A 24,166-nucleotide genomic window follows, 5' to 3' on the forward strand; every position below is an offset into this window, starting at 1 on the left:
TTCATTTTGTCAGTGTCTAAACCCAATGAGACAGATTCTTTGCCTTTCCCAGTAGCTCAGTTTGTGATAAGAGCTGTGCTAACAGGCCACGTGTGCTCACTGCACCCAGATGATGATGCATGCATGTAGTCTTAGCAGATGCAGTGCCAACAGAAAACTGAGGCCAGGCTGGAAGAAATCAGTTACAGTGTTCTGTGTACTGCACATGATGAATGGAGTGGTATTTTAAAAAGTTAAGAGTCTTCTTTACAGAATTAGTACTACGGGGTAGAGATATCCAATCCTGCTGGCCCCAAAGACTATGAGAATAATTTTGGAGAAGTCACAAAGTGCAAATCTTGAGGAAGGCGATGTTGGCAAATATCATGTACAGCAATCTCAGGAAAATGCACAGAAATCAGTATACTTTTGTGTGCATGCGTCTTCCCACCTGCCTCCACCCCCGTCAGCCCAGGGCACGAGGACTCCTGTGGGTGGAGAACTGAACACCTGGCTATCTGCACTAGTTAGGAACTGGCTGAGCTGTGGGTGGGAGGGATTTGGGAAGATATTCTTACACAAAATGACACTTCACAGATGCTGAAAGAGTATGAAGGAGGGATGAATTTTGCCTGGTTCTTACGGCAGTGCTAGCATGGACAGATGGCTTCTGGACAGCATCAGGGCAGCCTGCGCTTCTGAGCCTATAAGAGGTTTGATACTCGTGATCCTTTGCCCTTGTTTTCAAGGTGCTCCTTTCCAGCAAGTTCTTCTCAAGTCCAAGGAACCTGCCATTGCTTAGCACTTGAAAATTAGGCTACTTAATGTTGCATGAACACAGTTTCCTCATTATAAAGCTTGCTGTTTAATTATTTTCCCCTTACTCTTTATTCCCTGTTTCACAGTAACACGTCCCTAGCGTGTGTAATGTGCTCATTAAAGCATATATTCTGCTCATGCTGAAACATTGAACATCAAATTAGTCCATCCTTTATCCGGCTCTTTTTTTCTGAAATGACTACAAACTCCTTCACACCAGTGGGCTGGGGGAGAAGGTCATTGTCACCAGCACTTGTTTCCACATACGGGTGTGTGTTTATTATTCCAGCATCACAAGAGGGATAGAGTTTTTAATGGCACTGTGCAGCTACACTGCTTATACTTTAAGGTTCAGAATTCACACAGGGGACAGAAAAACTGCTACCACAAATCATCCAATTTTCCTTAAGAGGGTCAGGCTATTACCAGGATTGTGTGAGCTTTCCTTTATCATTGTGCAGGGCTTTCAGCTGTTTGAAACTTTTTCCACATGGCTGCTCCTAGAATAGATTGAACGCTCTGGCAAAACTCTGGTGTGGCTGATGAATAAGTCTCCTAAGAAATCTGAAAGCTGTCGCTCTTCCTTAGATGAGAAGACCTTGCTGAGTACGATTAGGGCTCCTGGTAAACAGAGGCAAAGGTTTTAATAGGATTATGAAATGGCACTTGCTTGAAGAGCCAAGGATTTGAGTGGGTGAGGACAGATTCTCAGGGGTAGGGAATCTCTTGAAGTCTGTACACACTGAGAATGTAGAAACCAGCTCTCAGTCTTTGTACTTTGGAGTTTTTTGGTTGTAGTTTTTTTTTGTGTTTGTTTGGTTTCTTTCTTTCTTTCTGTATAAGGAATAATGAACCCTACTCCAAATGTTTGAGAAGAGCTTTGTGAGAGTACAGGAGTATGAGCAAGCTCGCTCTAAAATGAACTGTATAATGCAGTTTGTCCACAACACGCATCCATTCATCTACATTTTCAGCCTCAATCTAGCACAGTGAGTAAAGTGTGCACCTGCTAATCCATGAGTCCCGCACTGATCCCCTCCTTCGTCCTCTCTGAGGTGTCAGAAACCAGCAGCATGAAAATGCACAGGGACCTCCTCTCTTCCCTGAAGGATATTTATAAAATCACTGTGGATTTATAAAGATTTCTTTTAACTGCAGAATCTCAAAGTCAGTTGCAAAACTCCCTCCTTTCCCAAGGCTGATCCGCACAGGAGCAGCCATGGAACGTGGCCAGCTGCAAACTGGGGCCTGGGTCCTTGTGAGTGTGACTGGGCTCCAGTTGTGTCTCCCTGGAGTGTGGCCCTGCAGGGGAAACTCTGGTAGTGGCAACATGGTGCAGTGCTGGAGGCTGCAAGATGAGCAGGGAGCAGAGGCAGAGGCAGAGCCTGTCCCCCACACCTGCATGGAGGATGTTGCTGCCCTGTGTGACTCTGCCTGTGTGGAGCAATGAAAGACAGAAAAGTATAAATGGATGAGTAAAGTGCAAGAAATAATGGTGGTGGGGAAGTGGTGGGACGTGTTCAGCTGAAAACAGTCCCTCTTTTAAAAAGCTGTAACAGTAATCCTTTAAACTTCTTTGCAAATTATCATCATGTTATTACTAAAGGAAAAGGGATTAGGCTCAGAGTGTCTGAATTAGATTACACTGCATCTAATGAACCTTCCTTTAAATAGTTTTCATAATGTGAACGGGGGAAAGGCAGTGCAACTAATGAGCTGATTTGGGAGGGTACTGTTCGATAACTCAGCTAATCCCCCTCAAATCTATTGTTTATTAAAAAAACCCATCATCTTGGGTATTCCACTATTGGCTTTTCTCTTTTCTAAATTCCAGAGATGGGAATATTTAGATAATTAACCTAAGCAGTTTTCTGTGTTGACTAAGCAGTGCATAAATGGACTGGGGCTACCACATCTGTTGAAAATATCCAGGGCTTTGCAATTCTTTTTTTACCTCATATTAGTGTTTCTGTTTAAACCTACTGGTCAGAGCTGCGACGTTCTCCTGACAGCTTTGAAGTGAAGCCAGTGTCTGCCAGGCTGGGGAGATGCTGCTTTGGTTGAGAAAAGCAGCAGCCATTCCGGGAAACAGGAGGGAGTTGGTGTTGGAGTAGGAGTCGGACTCGATGATCCTTATGGGTCCCTTCCAACTCGAGATGTTCTGATTCTATGGTGAATTCTTCTCAGTGCTATTTCAAGGATTTAAAAAAAAATTATAAAACCCAAAGCCTAATGACTTACACAACTGAGATATTTTAAGGAAGTCCAGCGTTTAAGAGGTTCTGGCCAGAGAAATCCATTAGAGGTGTCCATAGGTACTGGTGTGACAAGTTAGTTCTGTGGCTGATTCTCCAGCAGTGCTCAGCTGGATCCTCAAGGTTAGTTGTGACCACAGCTCGCGCAGACTTGTCACATTTGGCATAGGCCAGTTTGGGCAACTGGTAGCATCATCCCCATGGGGACACACAGTACATGGGATCAAAAAGAATTGCATGAAATCAGAATACAAGTTCAGGTTATTTGCTCTCTCTGCTGCTGTGATTTCGTGGCTAGCGGTGGCCGAGCAGCCTAGCTGAAGGCAGGCCTGGGTTGTGTGCAAAGAATAGCAGTCCCATCTCTGTCTTTGCAGAAATGCTGTTTGTACTGCTAAAAATCCTGATGCAGCTACACTGGAATTTCTCTACCAGGAAATAAAACCTGTTACCGAATGCACTTTCATACACAAGCAAATCGTACTTTCCAAATGTATGCGATCTGACCCAGCTTTGCTTTCCTTAAAAACAGATGAACTGTATTTTCTCTGAGCAGAAATGCTAATGGCAGGTTATTGAGTACTGAATTCCTGACCTGATTTTATTACTTTCAGCTAAGGAGATTTAGATTCCTTTGAGCAGTCAGTGTTTAAAACACAGATTCTGGGCTGGTATGCTGTAATAAAAATGTCACAAGATTTATGTATGGCAAATTTTAATTCTGAATTCTGGATGATGCTTTTTACCCTGGTGATTCACGAGGTCAGACTCCCTCTAGCCCTAGAGCTAAGAAGTAGGAATGCCATTCTAGAGAGTATTTCACAGTTTCATGGTATTTTTCCCACACGCTGTGGTAGAGTACAAATGAAAATTGCACAAAAACACAAGTTAATCAAAATGTTTATCTCAGTTAATCAAAAATGCTTCATTTATATTTTGACCTTTTCCAAGCTGCAATTTTTAGTACAAAGGAATTCCGGTTCATACGTGTTTTTTTTTTCTTTTAAAGAAAGCCTTTCCATTTGAAGACATTTAATTACTTAAACGGCTTCTAACATCTAAATATTTCATTAACAATTTCTAACATCTGAAAATGCAGTTCACAATGTCCTTACACATTCCTATTCACAGTGGATTGCGATAAATCAGCATTTTCAGCGTGCAGTTAAATGCTATTAAAATGATTGTGACCAGTTATGCACTGAACTCTGCATTGCCTGAGCAAAATCCTATTAAGTGATGTAATCTACTGTTAGTCGAAGTTACCCCTTTGCATAGGTTGCAGAGATGTCTGTGATAAATCTCCCAGTCTCACCTCCCAGATAAGCCATGTAAGTAAAGGTGCCCTCTTTTCCATCTCCAGTTTAATTTAGCATTTTTATAGGCATTTCCAAAGGTAAAAGAATGTTAAGGTTGTAAAGTCAAGCACTAAGAAATCATGAAAGGATTGAATTCACGGTGTCTGGATTACATTAATTTGCAACTCCTTTTCCTCTTTAAAAGAGGGATTGGAAAAATCTATTCTATGATGGTGTGCATATATGATGAGCCAACTCCTCTGCTCGTCTGAACGTTCAATATCTTTTAATTCCTGCGGAGTTACATTGATTCAAACAGGATGAGATTAGGCTTGACATTTGTGTAAAGCAATAATGCATTCTGTCTGGAAAAGGAGACAGAGTTAGTTGTAAGAGGAGATGCTCTTGCAGACATTTTATCCCAGGCTGCTGAATCCCGGAGAGTCTGAAGCCACCACAAGTCACCACCAAGCTGCTCAAAGACGGCCTTTGGCCCACAGCAAATCATTTGTGTCTTCCTTGCCAGAAATTTCTATGTTCTTAATTGTACTCGAAACGGAACGCATAATCGTTTTTTTTCTGGGGAGAGAATCCATCTCCCTACCTGTCTGCTATGTCTTTGAACCAGATGGTGCCTTTTTTAATTATTATTATTAAATTGAAAATAACTGTAACCTCAAATGGAAAACAATGTTTTCATCAGAACATAGTGCAATGGTGCTCTAGCATGAAATTGCCAGCAAACTACAGAACTAGAGCTTGTGAATACTGTTAAAAACATTCTCTAAAGTGGGAGCATTGGAAATAGCTCAGAAAAGAGCATCTGGCCATTTGGCTTCAATATCACATCATGCTCCATCGAGTGTAACATTTTATGTTACAAACTCTTCCATGTACTAGAACATTATAAAAGCACAAGGCTGGAAATTTCAGAAACAGATCAGCAGCAAAAGAACTGAGAAAAGAAAATGCCTCCTTAGTCCTCGCTGCTTTCTTCTCAGCCATTTCCTGCAGGTCTCATCTAAGACAGGTTCTTCTGCGGCATCAAGCGTGAACTGAATGGAAGTGAGGAAAAATGCAGAGAAATTGCGAGTGCTAATTGTGCTGAGATTGAAATAGCTTTCCCCTGCCTAATGATGAGACTGAACCGAAAGCCTGGAGATGAGGTGCAGCTGGTCAGGAGCTTCCTGATACGGCCTGTTTTCTATTGAAAAGCAGAACTCATCCACGGCTCCAAATGTTCTCCAGGACCTTAAAGTTTTATGGTGGTCACTGAAAACCTGACTTGGGCTGCTGTGTATCCTGAGGTTCCTGACTCGGCCCTTAGCTGCATGCCCAGCACACCTGGAAAAAGGCTTCCTTGAAGAAATTATTTTGAATCTTTTTCAGAACTCTCAAAAAAATTTCCACAACATAAATTTACAAAAAAAATGTATATGTTCTGGAAAATATCAAAATGGAAGGCACTGTATAAGGGTATCTGGTGTTCTCAGAGCAGGGAGATGCCCATTTGCTAATTGACTTTATGACTAGCTCTGCAGGAGGATTTCAGTTTTGCAGATAACAGTGCTGGTCTGAGCCCCTGGGCAGCACCTGGGGCTCTCTGGAGCCCTTTTAGCCTGAGCTTTGGCAGCTGGAATGAAGCCCTGGTTTGGGCCAGTGTTTTGGTGATCCAGCCCAGAGATGAGCAATCGGTTTTATGGGATCCTCTGAATCTAGTGATGGGAGCGTAGGGGTTGAAATATATAAATTGTCATCTGTTAAGCAGGTGTTACCCTTGTGGGAAAGTTCAACTTACTGTTATTCATGATGTTAAACAGAAGCATATAAATCCTCACCACTGGCAAGTGGAAGCATTCCTGTCATGTGAGCACAAGGGAAGCAGCTGAACTTTGAGCTTTGGGTAAAGAATGGAGAGGACTTTGGGATTTTAGGGTTGGTTGGTTTGGTTTTGTTTTAATTCTGCTTGAAAAACTGCAACTCTTTTTCACTGTATTTTTTGTAGTCTGCTAAAGAAATGTCGAATGCACTAATAGTTACCCTTGTGAGTGCTGCCTGATCAGAGCAAGGCATGCCGAGCTGACCTGCGGGACAGATCCCTCCATGCTGAGGAGCAGGGAAGGAATGGTGCAGGTACCTGCGCCTTTGTATGGGAGTTCATTTCTTGGTCCCAAAATCCATATCATTTGCAATGTGTGTAATCCACAGAAAAAAAGGCTGCTTAACATTATGCATGAAGGAAACTTTCTGTTGAAGGCAGCAGAGGACTGGCTACTGTTTTCTTCCCTTCCTCCCCAGTCTGCACATCTGCAAATGGCAATGATAATATTCACGGTACAGTGGGGAAAATGAAACGTGGAATGGTAAACATCGCATTCAGCAGAGCACAAGAACATACCCAGGTGTGACTGACTGTGGGCACAGCAGCAGACCTTGGCACAGAGTCAAAGCAAATAAACAGATGAAGAGTTCACCCATCTCCACCTAATCTTCCTCCTGCAAGTACTCCCAAAAATGTTTTCTCAAGTTTGTCTCAGCTTTGAGTTCCTTTCTTTCACAGTGCTGCTGGCAGTGAGCATTTGCTCACAGTGCTTTAGTAGGATGACAGTCATCAACTGTCCAAAAGGGGCAAAAAAAAGAAAATTACTCATCCTGCCGAAGTTCATCATTTCTTTCAATTCCGCGTCCTTTAAAAGCTCTGTGGAATGTTTCATGGCAATGGTTTGGGATATGATGTGTGCAATAATATATCTTTAGATCATATTGGCTGCCAGGAGTAGGAAACTTGATGGCACCCATTTGCCACATTAGCTCCATACTTTTTTTATTGTTATTGTGGAGCTGAATATCAATACCTGCTTTGTTTCTGCACAAATAACGTTATGAAAATTAAGTCATTTTAGTGTGGAATGAAGGAAATGAACAAAAATTCCAATAAGGTATTGAAAGTCTCCATTAAAACACTGTCAAACTCTCTCTTGGATTTTGTGCCCTCCATTGGCGAAGTACAGAAACAGGGTGACTGAAAGGCTTTATTGGCACTTTATTCTAACTAACATAGCTCCGTATGTAGTGTCACTGGTTGTGCACTGCAACTATTTTAGGTAAATATAGGAAAATTATCTTCGTGTCACCATATGTCATTGTTTGTCTTCACTGAATATCAGATTGGAGTGCATGGCGATGTTAGACACATCTATGCACAAATGCATATATCTTCACTGGTAACTTCCCTCTAACACAGTAGAAAGGTGTGAGCTATTTCAAACAAAGGGAGAACAAACACAGAATGGCATAGCTGTCATTTCTATTTCTGCTCTAGGCTCAGAAAAAGCAGATGTAACAGGAAAAATCGTACTTAATATGACATACAGAACTTATAGTGTGAAAAATGCAGTCAAGGAGAACCCAGAGAAGCATCAAAATACGTCTGCAAAATCTGCTAAATGCAACTGTGTATTACATATTCAAGTGTTTTTGACTGTAATAAGATAATGTATTTGTGTGCTTCAGCAAAGCTGTAGCTGTGTATTTTTGCCTAAAATGCTACAGAGGGGTTTTTTTTTTGTCTCTAATAGGGTGTCATTTTTGCTAATGTCTTTGTATCAACAGAAAAATAGTTTAATAACTTAATGCGTGTCGTGTCCATAATTCCTGGCCTGGTCTGGAGAGCAGATAAGTACATATACCTCCATTTAACAAAGCAAAAACTGAGGCAAGAGACTCTAAAAATGTCCTTGTAGGACGTTTGAGAGTCATTCAATGACAAAGCTGAGGCTGGATTTTAAATAGACTTTATTATAATTCCCTACCAATTGCTCTGATTTCCAAGCCTGAAATGATTTCTGTAGGATGCAATACGTGTGCATTAGAGGAACTGTACTTAATGGCTGCGTGCCTTTAGGGCTTGACTGAGTGACAAGAAGACAAGGGTGATAGACTTCAAAAGGAATAAGTGAATTCCTAAGCAAGTTCCTGGGTAAGAGGGCATGCTCAAATCGACTCTTGAGGTCTGTTTTTCTGTTCCTCCTTCCAGCTGGCCTCACTGTGTTGTATTGACAGGTCACAGGGTTTCTGGTGCATCTTCACCCTACCCACCCCTGTGTGCTTCAGCCTTTCACACTCCCTGTCTGGGCGCTCGCTGCGATCTCCTGGGCCCAGTGAGACTTCTGACAAGCCCAGCCCAAGTTAGCTGCGGTTCAAGGTCAAATGAGACTTTAAAGTATGAATAAATGTCAGAGTTTGCTGGCACATCGATCTCAGTCTTTTTGATTACTGCCAGATTGCATGAATAAATTAGCCTTGACAGGTGCGATAAATTGCATAGACTACTGATCTCCAGCAATAAATGTTAAAGAAGGACATGGGAGGCATAGAGAGGAAAATACCCTCTGCAGATGCATGTATTATATGAGGTGAGTTTTGACAGAGTGCTTCAGGGACAACATTTGGGCACAAAGAGGCCTTTTGTTCATTTGAGGGTTTGTGCCAAGCTGGAACGCATCTCCTACTGAAGTATGGCTTGGCTTTGTCAGAGGAGTTTGGTCCCCATGTGTAATGAACAGAGGAGGTTTCAGCTGCCTTGCCCCCCAGCTGCCCTACCCGCTCAGGGTGGTTCTCGGATGCATTCGTCCCAGACCTGATGGCTCTTGTGAGTGGTCATGGGCAAGCAGGTCTCTAACCAAAATAGAACTGGAGCAGCGGGCACTGGAAGTAGCTCTTCGCATGTGATGACTGTACTGTATACTATCGAGCTGTAATTTGTTTGCACATCAGATCTTTGCTGTGAAATCAACACAGGAATCAACACAGATCATTGCAGAAATTCACATAACTCATAGCTTTCTTCCGCATGATTTCTCATGTGACATAACTGAGATTCTTCATTTCCCTCCTATATATAGTATAGAAATCCATCATTATTTTGTTTATTTTTAATTGCTCTTTTGTTGACTGCTAAATGAGCATGTGACTATCAGAAAGTCAGTCTTTTTGTCACAAACAGAACTTTCTTCTGTGTACTGTCATTCCCTTAAATAAGCAAGTTCTTTTTGCAGCATCATGCACACAATGTCTCCCTATATCTTGATAACTCATCTGCATGTCTGTGTATATATATTGATATATTGATATGTATGTAGAGGTCATGGACCAGTGCTTGTTCTGGGCCATCCCTCCCTTCAGGGCTTCCGTGAAATCCTTGGGTTTATATGGAAACACTAAACTTCATAGCATGGCTAATTCAAAATGTTCAGTTTCAGATGCAGAAACTCTTTTATTCTTCAAAAGCAGGAATGTAAAGAAGTGTGATATTTTATAGCAAAAGATTTAAAGGGAGAATCTTTGTTTTGACTTCAACCAATTTTCTAAGATGAGAGCAGAGCTGTCTTTAAGCAGGCTTTAATTTTATTTCTGAATGCTTTGCTTAGCTGCAATTGTCTTAGTTATAAATATGCAATCATCACACTGACACATGAATGGCTGCATTAATATGCATAATCAATAGCATATATATAATTTAAACAGGACTATTATAAATCTGTCCTATGTATGTCATGCTGTTTGTGCACAGTGACAAACTGTTACGCACTCAGTATATGTGAAGTGGTAGAATATGATGGGAGGGGTTACAGAAAAGCATTTTTACTTTCAGAGGAATGCCTTTGTTTGTGTAGAAATACAATAATTTAGCCAGAGGTTGAGAAAGAGAGGTCTGGGAACGAGAGGGCATTTCCTACTGCTAGAACTCCAGCAGAGGGATGGCGCGCGTCACGCCATGTGAACCACACAACCGTGTGTGGTTGGTGTTAAGGGCAGCCATGAGAAGAGGTAACGTGGAATGCTGGAAGAAGAAAGATCAACCATGGTGCTGAATCCTAAGGAGCAAGTTGCCTAATGGGAAGGATGGTGAGAATGGTGAAGAAGCCATTGCAAGATTAGCCAGCGCAGGCAGGTGGCTCCAAGCCTCAACATGTGTGCTTTTCTGATTGCTGGCATTGTGGGGCGGGGGAAGAAGGGGGAATGTTTACGAAGCAGTTGGGAAGAGGATGAAGATAATACTTCCTTGGCCCTCAAAATACAGTGCTTGATTTAGAAACGAGGCGAAGAAGCTGTCAAAGTAAATAGATAAGAAAAAAGCAACAGGATTCCTAGAACTGGAGCTTCTTAAATGCACGCCAGATGTAGAAGACAGGAGTTTTCTCATAAGGGTTAGAGCATCTTCATTCAAAAAGGCTACACAGATTATTGAGGATATTTTTTGCGTGCCCACAAAAGTGCTTCTCAGTATTTTCACTCACAATGTCTGTTGTTTTCAAATCTTGTAAACATTAATTCTCAAATGGCAAACCTTTAAAGCTTCAGAGTAAGCCGGAAGATGAACCTTAGGGGACTTCATTTTGTGCCATGCAATATAATATTGTGAGAGTGGATTCGCATGATAAATTACAGCTGTGTGATTTGCATGTATTACACTGCTCTGACTTCTCTGCTCCCTCCCCAGTGATCCACCGCTCCAAGTGACATGCCACTTTCTCAGGAAATATAAATTTCACTTGCATTTAATTTTTGTCTTCTAAGCCGTTTTGCCAGTTTCTATTCTGTGGTGCTGGGAAGAGGCTGGGCCACTGCGCAAGCATATTACAATCCAAAACAAACAACTCTCCTTTCTTAGCCTCGTGACAGCCAGACCAGGAAAGATAACCAAAGTTTTTCTCCCTGCCTGCCTACTATGTACCTCATACAGACACTTGATCGCTGAAACACTATCTTCCCATACAATATAGACATTAGCAATTCATGTATACCTCTTAGGTAGGTGATGAACCTCTATGGATTTTAATTAAAATATCACCTTCAGTAACTAATTCCTCTAAAGACCTGGGTCTGGCCATATCAGCTAATAAATATATTTTATGAGGTCAGATGTCTGCTCTCTAATAGACACATGTAACAACTGTCAGCTGTTCATTCTTAATAGATCTGTTTTGACCTATCAATTAAAAACCAGTTATCATACAGTATGTCTTGAAATTTTATTTAAAATTACATTCAACGTTCTTAAGCTAAAATGCCTTCTGTATGACTTTGGCCAATATCAAGCTGTATAATAATTAGTCACAGTCGTGTTAGCAATTCATGGCCAGAAACTTAATTATGAGCAATGCATGAATTTGTGAAGATGTTGCTTAAATTGTGACTTAATTGTAAACTGGAAAATAGCTAAATAATTTATTCTAAGTGATTAGTGGCATCAGTCTGAGACTCGTGGTTTAATATTTGCAACTCTCCTTTTGCTTCATGCATATTCCTTTTCTGTTCCTTTTTTTCCTTCTTCCCTGTTGGAACCCAGCCTTCTTTCAGTCAGGAGAAACAGCCAGAGCCTCCTCTTGTGATTTCAGTAAGATGGAGAAGAATTATTTGTTAGTCCTCTTTGTCTCCTTGTCCCTAAGAATTTAAAAGATTACTCTTTTGGATGTCCAACTTAACGAACCTTAGTTTCTAGAGAATGTAGGTGCTGTGCTCCGGCAGGAGTTTAACACTCTCAACTTGGCTGCCCAGCAATAGGAACACTTCAAGTCCTCAGTGTCTCTTAGGGATTGACAGTCAGCAAGGCACTCTAGAGTGACAGCTTAATATTTTTCTACGTATCCTTCAGCCAGGTTCTAGTGACATTCTTGCATTGTCTCTTGATGCTCAGCACTCCAGAAAGTCACTCGTAAGGGTCTATTTACATCTCAGACTAGCACAGGATGAAGTGTTAAATGTCATTAACCATGACAACACAGCACCTAGATTTCCAGCCTAATTTTCAGAGTTTATGTATATTGTACATTCTGCTATATGTGGGCATGAGGAATCAAGGAGCCTGATAAATTGCTACTGGGGTTCATTTTCAGAGTAGTGTCTGGCAACATAGCTGGGCAATTCTCATTAATATTAATAGGAATTTAGGAGATAAATCTCCTTGAATAACTTTTAGAAAATTTACCCATAATGTGCCTCACATTTCAATAAGCTGAGTTGTGTTTTGAAATTACATTTGTGAAGGGTGATGTGATAGGTGTAATAACAAGGGATATGCAAAACCCAGTTGGACGCATATTTCTACATGACACTGGAGGTTTGCAGTACTTTTAAATCAGAGCATCCTAGAATACTATTAATGAAATCCCCTTTAACCTTAAGGGGTAATTTTTTTCTAAATGATCCATGGGGGATTTGACTGTTAAATTTCCATTAACGGTAATGGGATTCACAGTATTAGAAAGCAAGTTCTCCAGTAGCTGTGCTGTAATTTTACCCCCTGCAGCAATTAATCATGCCCATTGCACTCCTTAATGGAAGTATGAAATAGATTATCTGGCTAATCATGATATGTGATCAATGGACTCTTCTGCAATAATTGCTTGCTGACTAGTTATCACCAACTCAGTTTTAGGATTTTATAGATGAGTGGCAAAAGACAGGGTGCCCCTATTACAGGTGTATGAGGGTTAAAGACAGGAGGCTATGAAGTCTACATTTTTCTTTCTTTATTTCCTCCCCCATCTCTTGTGCTTGGGTAAACCTAAGCCATCTAGCCATTGGTTTGGGTGCTTTTTCTCTCTGGCATTCTCTGAAGGCTTATCACTTTACCAAACTACGCTTTGGGCTGTAACTCTCCTCCTGAGGATGCTCTTTGTCATGCATTATAGTGTTATGGTTAAAATAACTGGCAAACATGCTAATCCAGGGGCACCATAGAAAATCAATAGCATTTCTTCAGGCAGAACACTAATTTGTAGCTACTCTGCATGACTGTGTCTTTTTCCTAATGAATTCTCCAGTGCAGAGGTGCACTAAACAACAAAGATAAATACTGTTGTGCAGAGGAGCATAATACAGATTTATGGCCTTAACAGAATTCAGAGTGCAGATGTTTTGCATATAACTGAGATTGCTTTATGAGTTTTTGCAAACTGGTATCTCTATTCCAACTAAGATTTTTTTTTTTCCCCAGTGGAATTTGAAATGAATAAAGCAACAGGAAACTTCTTTAAATACACTTTGCCACCATCCAAATAGCAGCATCCTCTATACCCCAGTGCAAGACATTCAGCTTGTCTTAAGAGCTGACTGGTAACGTAGGGTAACTTTGAAGCAGAGGCATTGTTGGAAACCAAAGACTCTTATAAGAGCTCTTAAGCAATTTCAAAAATCCCTCCCAGAATATGCATTAAGTTAGCCAGGCACCAATTCATGAATAGCTTTATACTGCCCTGCTCTGTCATTTGGCATGGAAACATTTAGTGCTTTGTTATTAATCCTTATAAGTGCAGAAGCCTCTTTCTGCAGAAATCCTGATTATTTTTTTCTTATGGGGGAAAATAAAACTAACTGCTTCTATTATGCCGCGTTTCCATGGGGAACTCTACTAATGTGCATAATATACAGCAGCTGATGGCAAGTGATGATCAGTTGCTTATACCAGTGGAGGCCCTGGAATGAGCAGTTTACAATGCGGGATAAGTAATGAAAGTCCATAAACAAGGCATTCCGTGGAGAAGCACAGTGATATAATTTTGGCTCCAAGCTTGAGGCTCTTTGGTTGGTATTGGAAATCTATATAACGCCTTTCCCTCCTGGCTTCTGCTACTTTGAGAAGGTTCAGTTCATTGCAGTAACGAATTTCAACTAAGCATCGTTGCAGTCTATGGCCTGCGTGAAGGGCAGTCCTGCTGGGGCGTCTCGTAGCGGGCCTTGCTCTGGTGGGTGCTACGGGACGAGGCCTCCGTGGTCATTTGTCACTCCCTGACTCTAGGCAGGGTACATGTACTGATTTGTAGTTAATGCAGGTGATCTTTGTAGCCTTTCTGATCAATCCAACCTAATTAAAGGAGTAATTCTCTGGGTTTAGGGGCAATTTACCTTTCCAAAATGGTATGAATGCCTGGAGCTCAACTAATAATGAGGTAACATCTTAGAGCCAATTAAGTGAAAATGAATCAGTAGAGCGCATTAGGCTTGATAAAGTTCAATAAGAGATAGAGCAGGTATATTTTTCCTCATTAGAAACTCCTGTGTTTTATGGAAAGCTGGAAAACAGCAGCTTCTCACACGAGGATGTCAGGCTGTCATTCCTGAAAGCAGTCCATGTCCTTTAGTTCCAGCCAGCGTACTCATGGTTTCCTAGCACTGAGCTGCACTTCTGATGGGTTAGGGATTCAGAACAGCCTAGATGCAATATTTTTCTGGATGTTATTTTAGCAAATGTTCTTGCAGATCAGCCCTCATTGATGAAAAGATTCTATTAATAAAACCAGCTGTGGAACAGGAAGACAGAATGGTGTTATTTGTAACTGCAAAACCCTTTCAAAGCACTATTCATCATCCAGATAACTTACTAAATGGTTTCTGGGAAGAACTATTAATTAACTGGGAAGAATGAGCCACATTAACATTTGTTTACTGCACTGTCTGTTGGCCTTGGGGGCTTGGACCAGAAGAGAAATGGCATAAAGAAACAGAGGGGTAAATTTTAGCTGTCCTCTCCGCGGGCAGAACAGCGTGCTTCTTACTGTGAGAGCTGGCTCCGATGAAGGCCAGATGTGAAGGTGCTGTCTGAGACTCAGTTCTGCCCTCCTGTTGCCCAGCTGGCTTGCACTCCCTCCAGCAGAAAGCCCTTCTATTTGGAGCTGACAGTGAGTTTTTGTGGTGTTTTTTCTTTCCCTCACTTAATTCTTAGCATTCATTTTGCACTGTAATTTTTTGCTTTGTTTCTAATGTTGTAAATGTGTTTGATATCTTTCTGCATCCTGGAAGCAAATGGTTCATACAAAGAGTGAAGTATTGGAGCTGCTGCGATTTTCACTAGAGGTGCAGGTAGATCTTCTGAAGGGCTGAGGCTGCAAGTGCCATCCTTGCAGAATGAATCTGCACAAAGGCTTGCTATTTATGGCTAGATTACATGCTACCAGGATGTTGCATAAAATCTGGAATTGCTATGTAATGAGAAATGTAAGGACACAAAAATGTCCTGGCTTACATTGTACGTGGTTTGCAGTAGCTTTGGGAAGCCGCTCTTGATAGAATCGGTGTGTGATCTCTGTATTTCTGATGTATCCCTTCCCTCCTGACATTTAAACTAATAGAATTGTGTTTGATTGTTGAGTCAGTGACTCAACATCAGGAACAGGCACTTAGACAGCCCCTCTTCAGAACAGAAATTCTCTTGCTCTGCAGGCCTGAGTCACAGCATATCTGTCTCCTCTCTTTAGATTGGTAAGTTTTCTTTTCCTCAGTACCAAGAGGTTCCAGAGAGGAGCAATTTAATGGTCATATTCTAATTCGATATATAATACTGTGAAAATCAATTTAACTGGAAGGAAGAAAACATTCAGTGTGATGTAATGTAAGCATTTGGTTTTTCTTCTGACATGGGATAGATTTGAAGCATTGATTCTTTCTATAATTTGGGTTTCCTATGAATAATGCCCTTTAATAATCACTATAATAAAATCAGACTCCTTTTCCCCAGTCCTTCTCTTGTCATTCATTCACATATATCCCCATTTACGTCACATGTTGGCCTGCTTGAGCAGATCACTGTCCTTTGTTTGTTCAAAAGTCATACAATATTTGTATCAGAGGAAACCCGCTGATGTCGTAGGGACTTTTGTCTCAGGTGCCACTTTGCCCGTAACAAACGTTATAGAATCAGAATACCCGACAGCAGTAACAGCGGCCTTGGGTGCTGGCTTTGTGTGTTCATTGACTCTGCATCAGCAGGGTTTTACTGCCACTGGTAGGACAGACAGGGAGGGAAAGGTTTTGCTGGTGGGACTCGTGCCCTTGCAAGGCAAGCCAACCTGAAGCCGTGTCAGTATGTGGGATGAAAGCACTTGAAGGCTGCAGTGAAAGGATCTGTTGAATGACCAGAAAATAATTACATAACATAGTAATCCATATCCATATTCCCCAGACATTTACAGAATAATGCTTGTGCACTGCAGCCAGCATCTCGGCTTCCTTTGCTTTAAAGCTTGCTGTACCGTCCTTTTCCAACCTGCTGGCAGCTCCCTTTCCTCTCTAACAGAAACAAAATGAATCTCATTTCCCTTTAGTCTGCTTCATCTGATGGCAGCAAGGTTGGAGATGTATCTAAGGATATCAGTCGGCACAAAGAATTGTGTATTTATTTGCTGTTACCATATATGTAAAGCCTTGGTTTGTTCTTGCATACAAAGCATTGGTGGAACAAGATGAAGCAATTTGTTTTTCAGTTTTCCATTTGAAGTGAGGGAGTGAAGTAAAATATCCTGGGTTTACCTGAATACTGAAATAACTGACCACACAGTGGCAGCCTTTGTTACTGAATTTCAGCCAGTTTACAGAGGGCTGGTGAGGCTATTTGTGCTTCCTAACAGGCTGTTCAGAGCAAGCTGTTCGTATGTAATATAAACCCTGGGCTCAATCCACTGACTCTTTCCATGTGGGATACCCATGATGTCATTCTCTCAGCATGCGCAATGCAATCTGCACTGTTATTTTTCATATAGCTAAAAAAAAAGTTGGATATTTTCAGAGCTGTTAAGTGTGAGCCTTCCATGTCTTTGTCATGTGCAAATGGGAGAACATAGCAATGTGTGTGCTAGACATGCTAAATAGATCTATGACATTTGTTTCAATAATGAGATCTAAATCAGAAACGTAATTGTGTGTTAGTTTACAGGTTAATTTTTCATGAATACATTGTAAGGAGTTCTTACAAGGAAGTGTTGTGGGCCGTGATTCTGGGCTGGTCGGTGTGGTCAGGTGCACGAGCTGTGTTCAGGACATCTGGCTGTCAGTGATCGGAGCTGTGTATTTGGTTGGCTGGTGGTGGTTGGCTTTTGCCTGGTGGGCTTGTTGTCGTTTTGTTTTTAACAAACCCTGGGTGGGATGCTGGAGGCTGGCAGCACTTTATATACATTTGTTTCAAGTGTCCCCAGTGAAGCTGTTTTCTTTGTCTTTTGTCTAAATATGTTTACCAACTCCAGTTTTAGACTGCTTTTCCAACCGGCATAAATGCATTTCGTTGTTCGGTGTTTCACTTCAGCATTTCAAAAAGGTAACAGTAAACTGTTTACTTTTATCAACAGTAAAGACTAAATCACTCCCCTCAGTTACATGTCTGTGACAGATTTCAAAGTGTTTTCAGAATTTGACACATCTCTTCAGAAGAGGATGTTAAACTAATGTCTTGCTGATTTGACAGAGTGAATCAATTCAAAGTGTGAAGCTAGCAAATATGTGCAAAGTGGCTCCAGGTTGCTAAACCAAGATCTTCGATGTAATGCTGCTATACACTTGAGCGAGAGCTTTCACAGTTGTCTAATATGTTTATTTAATTGTGTACATTCACTTTGATATCTTACAGTTAAATCAATCTTAATTATCCCTGTGCTGGAAAGCCCTAAAATGCCTGGCTCGAAAGGAAGAATGCGTGTTCAATCAAACTCTTGGCCACTGGAACCCTAAGGTGGATTTCCTGCTGTGCTAGGGCCGCGTGCTGCCCTGGTGGGAGTGAGTCACGTTCAATGCCTTTGTCCATGGCCAAGCTTATGTACCAGACATAGATCTTTTTGTCAAATTGGTGAAAGAGGCAAAGGAGCTAGGGGGAAAATGAGTATGGGAGCATTGTCTACTAAAGGTCGTGCAGAAGGCAGTGGGGATGGAGCTGCGATGGTCAAATAACCCAGGGTTCCTGGACATCCCATGAGGACAGACTGCTCTCAGTTTTAATTTGTGGTTGTCAAATGTAAATTCAGAGTGGTGAGGCATAGACATGAGGATGCAGATGAATCTGGGTTGCATTCTGCCTTCCGAGTTTTGCAGATGAAAAATTTGGTTCTCATTTCTTTCTCCCTCATGTCCACGACTGTTTATTCTCATTCTGCTTTTTGGCAACCTCAGATTTCCTTAAAAACTTCGAAGTATCTGGTAGAAATGGTAGCTAACTCTTGCAGGCAAGCTTCCATGCAGGATGAGAATCAGCTTGAAGTTCTGGACTATAAATGTTATTCTTGCCATTCGATCTGCAAGCCCTCAGCTGAAGATGGACAAAGAAAATAACATTCAGTCTTTTGATAAATGACCTCTGATTTACAGTGGTGACACGAAGCTAAGAACTGAGGTATGAAGCTTGATGTGCCCAGATTTTCAGCCTAGATTTTATTTATTCTTCAATTTTCTTAAAAAGGCTTGAGTCAACAGCCTTAGCAAACTGAAAGCTGTTGGTGCTTTTCTAGGCATGGTCCTTTTAGAACTGTAATCCTGAAGAAAGCTGGAAGGTGCCAGACTAGCTATTTCTGTATTCATGTACCAGTGAATCAGAACAGCTTGAATTTAGATCTAGGTTCAGACAGCTTGGAAATGCCTCGTGCCTTTGGAACTCATACTTTGTGCATGTGCTGCTCATTCCTCCACTTGCTCAGAGGACAAGCAAGAAAACAAGTCTAGTTTGTAGTCTGCACCCACTGAAATGAGAAATAGGGCTTTATAATATTTATTTTTGCCCCGTCGGAGAGTTGGGGCTGAGATTGTCCTGATGGCACCTTCTATGTTGCTGACTTGTGGTTTGATCTTCAGACTAAACCTCCTGAGCAGTGTCAGCGCTTTCCAATTCTTACAGTCCACGTGCATGCTGGGTTTTGTGCTGGGCTGTGTGACCCACTGCAGGAGCTGGGCTACCTGTCTGCACTGTGCTGGACATGGGACAGTTCCCAGCTCTATGGCTTGAGGAGAAAATAAGCTATGCTGTAGAAAATGTAAGAGAAATAAACTAGTCATGATGTACCCTGAGATGCCAAGGCACTTTATATTTTCCAGAACTGACTTTGACAGAAGTTGATTCTTTCACAGGATCTAGTAGCGGTATTACAGGACCATGCAGGCACAATTAAAGCCATGACAGTTAGAAAATTTGTGGTAACTATTGAGCAGGAATTGAGAAAGCAAGGAAAGAGGAGGTAGTGTTTAGGGACTGAGAAGCCAATTCAAAGGAAAATTACTTCAGGAGCTACTACACTAATTTTTTTTCCACGTCCCTGCGTTATCCTTCTGCCTTTTGGAACATCCTCGAGTATTACAGTGGCTGAAACTGCTGGAGGGGAACAGCATGAAAAATAACAGAAAAATAATCACTTTGTAGAAAGTGGGGGCTAATACCCAGAGGCATCTTGACAACAAACAAATAACAAATCCTTCACACAAAAGAGAGGTACTCAAACAAGGCAGCATGCCTGCATGACACCAAATCCTGCTGAACAAAGCTTCTCTTGTAAGCCCTGCCCACTTGCTTGCAGTAGATAAATACTACTAAACCTTTCCAAAAGAAGCTTTAAATAAAAAATAAAATTTTAAAAAAGGGAATCTTGGCTTCTTGCCCTGTTGAATGCCCAAGACGTATTTTGACAGGCAACTGGTAGAGATGACTCAGAAGAAAAGTAAAGGCCAAGTCTTCTGATAATTTAGAACTGTCTGGATTAATTGCTAGCCCCAAAAAATCAACTGGAGTGGAAACTAAGTAATTTTATTAATGTGTTAGATGCCATCCTGGCTTGCAATTTAATGTCTCTCCCTTTCTCTCCTACCTCCCAAGCACATGTGCAGTCCCACACATCTGTTTCTTTTTGATACCAGACGTGCATCTGATGTAAGAAGAAATCAGTAAAGAAGGCGAGGTTTTCCAGGTGTTGTTCAGTGATCTGGAAGTTCAAATCCCACTGAATTTCTGCTTGGAAATTTCACTTGTAGGAATTTGACCGCAGTTCTGCCACATCTCCCTGCATGAAGTTTGCAGTAAAGTAGCACATCTCATGTTTGATTTCATGTCTGTTGTTGCTTTTGGTGAGGGTTGTTCAAATGGAATAATCTGGAAGCTGGAACTGTGACACCTCCCCTCAAACAGAAACTTTGTGGAAGTTGAATTGAAGTTGAAACTGAATTCAGTGTTTAGATATAATTTCAATGGTGTATGATTGCCTGGAATTAAATAACTATTTAGGCCCCGATTCAGCAAAGCCCTGGACTGCCTCCTAGCTGTGAAGCACTTCAGACCCTTAATGTCAACAGGAACTGAGTGCCTGGTTAACATGAAGCACGTGCATAAGGCTTTGCTGCATGGAGATGAACGCAGGCATGCTGTGAAGCATCCTGTCTTAGCTCGTGGAATGACTGCCTGAAAAGAAGCAGCAAGCGACACATTTGAAAGATGTTGTGGCGATATTCTGCACAAAGATGCAGCAAAGGAAACAGCAGGTGAGAAAGCAGCAGGGAGGTGTTGAAACCAACATGGTCCTCCATTGAAAATGAAGGATACATACAGCAGGTAGGAAGGGATAACAGTAAGGAAAGAGACCTTAAGTGGGATGGAGGAAGAAATAACAAATCCTTCCTTGAGATTGGAAAGTAGAATTGAATAGGAATATCATCTCCACTGTTGTCTCTTTACTTAGATAAATGTTGAGTTTTTAGGGAAGGTCCTTGCTTTGTTTCATTTATTTCCTCCAATTGTTTGTGAGGGCAACATGCACCTTGAAGCAGTCATTGCTTTTCCAATGATGTGTTTCTATAGTGGCAGTGCCCTCGTGTGATGCTGTGCTGGTGTGAGCACCTGTGTACCTTCTGAGGGAGCATGTCACCATGAAATGCTGCCCCTGGAGATGGGTGAGCCCCATCCGGACACTGCTAGGCCTGGTTCCGCTGGGCAGGCCGTGCTGCCATCCTCGTACCAAGCGCTGCTGACTTTCTTGAAGAGGTCACCTCAGATCTGGGAGATCACAATCCATTTTAGGATCAGATTCGCCTGAGATATTTCCTTGCCTTACTGAAACACACCTCAGTAATAGGGTTAGGAATATCTGAGGCTTGTATCTTGCTCTGCTGGAACCACCAAGCAGTAAAGAGGATGGTGACACGTCAGTCACATTTTTCCTCTGAAGAACTTCACAACAGTTTATGTTTTGGTTTCTGTCAGGAGCTCCTCTGTCAGCTTCTCACTCCAAGCAGTGTTTTCTTGCTGTGTTCTTTAAGAGATGAAGCCCCTCTCTGAGGCATTGGAGTACTTCACCCACGTGTTGTCTTCATTCTGCACCAGGCACAGTCAGGAGCCTCCCATCCTCCTTATTTATGTCTGCATTGGCATTTGAATGCCACACTGTTTTGCCAAGTTGTGTGGCTGGTTGAAGAAGGGAAGGTGTCTGGTGGGATCGTTGTTTTCTAAGTGCTACGTACAGAGGTGTGTGGGTCCGTGGCTGGCTTTCCATGGAAATAGCAAGGGAAAATAGAGAATCACACACTTTCTAGCCAAAGCCATAGAAAGAATGCTTCATTAGGTGGCATAGGTACGTACGTGGAAGAAGCTGGAAACAGAAGAAGGAATTTTATTATCTCAGAGACCTTTCTTCCATTTATTTTTTCCCTCCACCATCATGGTTACAACATCTCCATGGATTATTCCACATTAAAGCACTGATGACATCCACCTTGACAGAAGGGAACTCACTCGATTAAACTAACTGATAAAGAATGAAGCATAAACCTTATCAAGTATGCAGTTTTCTTTTATTTGCCATCAGGATGAAAGGAGATGAAGAATGAGAAGAATGCCTACATTTTGCATTTTCACCCATGTGCAGCTTTTTCCTGGAAGTCTAAAATGATGGTGTTCAAAGTACTTAGTTTGTATTCTGCTGGACTAGAACTAATCCAGCCTCCTACAAGAAATTGGAATTAAAAATAAACCACCTGCAGTTTTCTCAGTTTAGCAATTGAGTCTTCCTATCTTGCTGCTCTTCCACACAGCTACAAACAGTTATTGAGGTTTCATCTATCACTGAATTAGTCATATCGAAAGTAAACAAAATTAGTATTTGCTTTGCTCCAAGTGGCATGAAATAAGCAAATATCCTTCTAATACAGCTTATTGTTTTAACAATGTCAGCTGAGCTTAAAAAAAAAGGGGGATCAGCGTATTTTATTTTTTAAGTAGGCCATGTTTGAAATTTTCCAGCATTTTTGGCAAGCTCGTGACATTGTTTTTTAAATGTTTCAAACTGAAGATTATGTTTAAAAACAATATCGAAAGATATGCTGAAGTATTTTCACTTGACGTTCCACAGATTTCCCTTGGAGCTTCAGTTTCAGCTCAAGGGGAAATACGGGGTCCTGCCCCAGAGAGGCACAACTGCAGCACCAGGACGTGCTGGGAGCAGCTCTGCAGGGAAGGACCAGGAGGTCCCACTGCTCACCGAGCTGCACAGGAGGCAGCTGAAGAGGTGATAGCACAGGGTAAGAAGTGGTGATATCTCTGTGGCCATGGGTTTGAGCAGGCTGGCTTTGTTCTCAGCACCAAGCACCAACACAGGGTCTGGCATGCAGTGCTGTCATCCCTGCAACTCCCAGTACCATGCAACAGGGTTACTTGGCACCACCTGTCCGTGCCAGGCATTTGTTTGGCAGCAGTGTGGTTGCCACACTGATCTTCAGCAAAGAGAAACAGAGAGGTGTTGTGTACGTACTCCATCCTCTGTGCCTTTTGATCCTCACTTTAAAATTTCATAACTGACAAACGATGCTACATGGCTTTTCAGCAAATACAATACATTGTTCGTACAAGGACTTTTATCATTTTAAAGCCGTGACATTTCTCTCATTTTTTCTTCTCTTTCACTTTCAGGAAGCAGATGCTTTATGTTTATAGATTCAGCTTCTGTATTTCAAATGATGAAAATGGATTTTGTTTATTTTGAACTGAGGGAAAGAGTTACCTGCAAGTGTGCCGGTGCTGCTGATCCCCTCAGTGATGGAACTCCAGTGCTTCTGTGCTTGTAGTTCTATTTTCTCATACCAGCAGCTGGGCCAGCATGACATAACACAGAGGGCACTGGTGTCCATGGCACCAGCTAGCAGCTGGGGAACCAAATGCTTCTCTCAGATGTTGCAAAGAGGCAGGAGAAGCCAGTGACTGAATGCCTTCTTCTCCAAACTTTGGTGAATCTCCTCCTTTCTACCTATATTCTGCTCTCCAGAACTGCTCTCCTTTATCATTTTGATGTAGGGAAACATTGAGAAAGCAGGGCTGCAGAACCTCATTACACAAGAGGGGAGCTCAGGACTGCCCTGATCCTCCCCTGGTGCAGGCAAGGCTTCAAGGCCTGATTTGGGGCTGCAGATGGCTGAAAATGGTGAAGGCCATAAAAGCTGTATTGTTCACAACATATAAACAGTTTACACTGCAGTCCTTGAAGGTCAGACACTTAGAGAGACACAATATACTTCATTCTTTGTGTAGATGTCATCCACTGCTGACATAAAATGCTGGTTTGTCCTAACATGTGTTCTGTCCAAATTGCTAGAAGTTATAACCATTTCATACAGTGGCACTTCAGTTAAGGCTGAATTATGAGAATTATGTGCATTTATTTCATGTGCCCCTATGCCTGTGATGATCCATCTGACAAAAGGCAGTGATTACAATATGACATGCCACATATTAGGAAAAAATTATTCTCCGAAAGAGTGATAATGCATTGGCACAGGCTGCCCAGGGAGGTGGTGGAGTCATTGTCCCTGGAGGTGTTCAAGAAATGTGGAGATGTGGCACTGAGAGGTGCAGTTGGTGGGCATGGTGGGATTGGGCTCACATTTGGGTTAGATGAGCTTAGAGGTGTTTTCCAACCTTAATGATTCTGTGATTCTGTAGCACAGTGAATTGTGCAGCAGCAAAAAGTGGGGCACTCCCTTGGCCATCACCTTCTTGCTATTCCAGCCTGGGGAGTAACTGCAGGGGGCTGA

General features: G+C 41.8%; 1 protein-coding gene across 6 annotated transcripts in view; it reads left to right on the forward strand.

Annotated features, from left to right (window-relative positions):
- GALNT9 (polypeptide N-acetylgalactosaminyltransferase 9) overlaps nt 1–24,166 on the forward strand; it is a 375,903-nt gene that overhangs the window by 315,434 nt on the left and 36,303 nt on the right. The window contains exon 1 of one of the 6 annotated variants that reach the window (XM_021412964.1): nt 23,289–23,362. The exons of the other annotated variants lie outside the window; for them this stretch is intronic. Coding sequence (XP_021268639.1) covers nt 23,294–23,362 — 69 coding nt within the window. The 5' untranslated portion in view covers nt 23,289–23,293. Of the gene's footprint in view, nt 1–23,288; nt 23,363–24,166 lie in introns of those variants that run through there. 6 annotated transcript variants of the gene reach the window in all.

This window comes from Numida meleagris, chromosome 14 (assembly GCF_002078875.1).
Source record: "Numida meleagris isolate 19003 breed g44 Domestic line chromosome 14, NumMel1.0, whole genome shotgun sequence".
NCBI lineage: Eukaryota > Metazoa > Chordata > Aves > Galliformes > Numididae > Numida > Numida meleagris.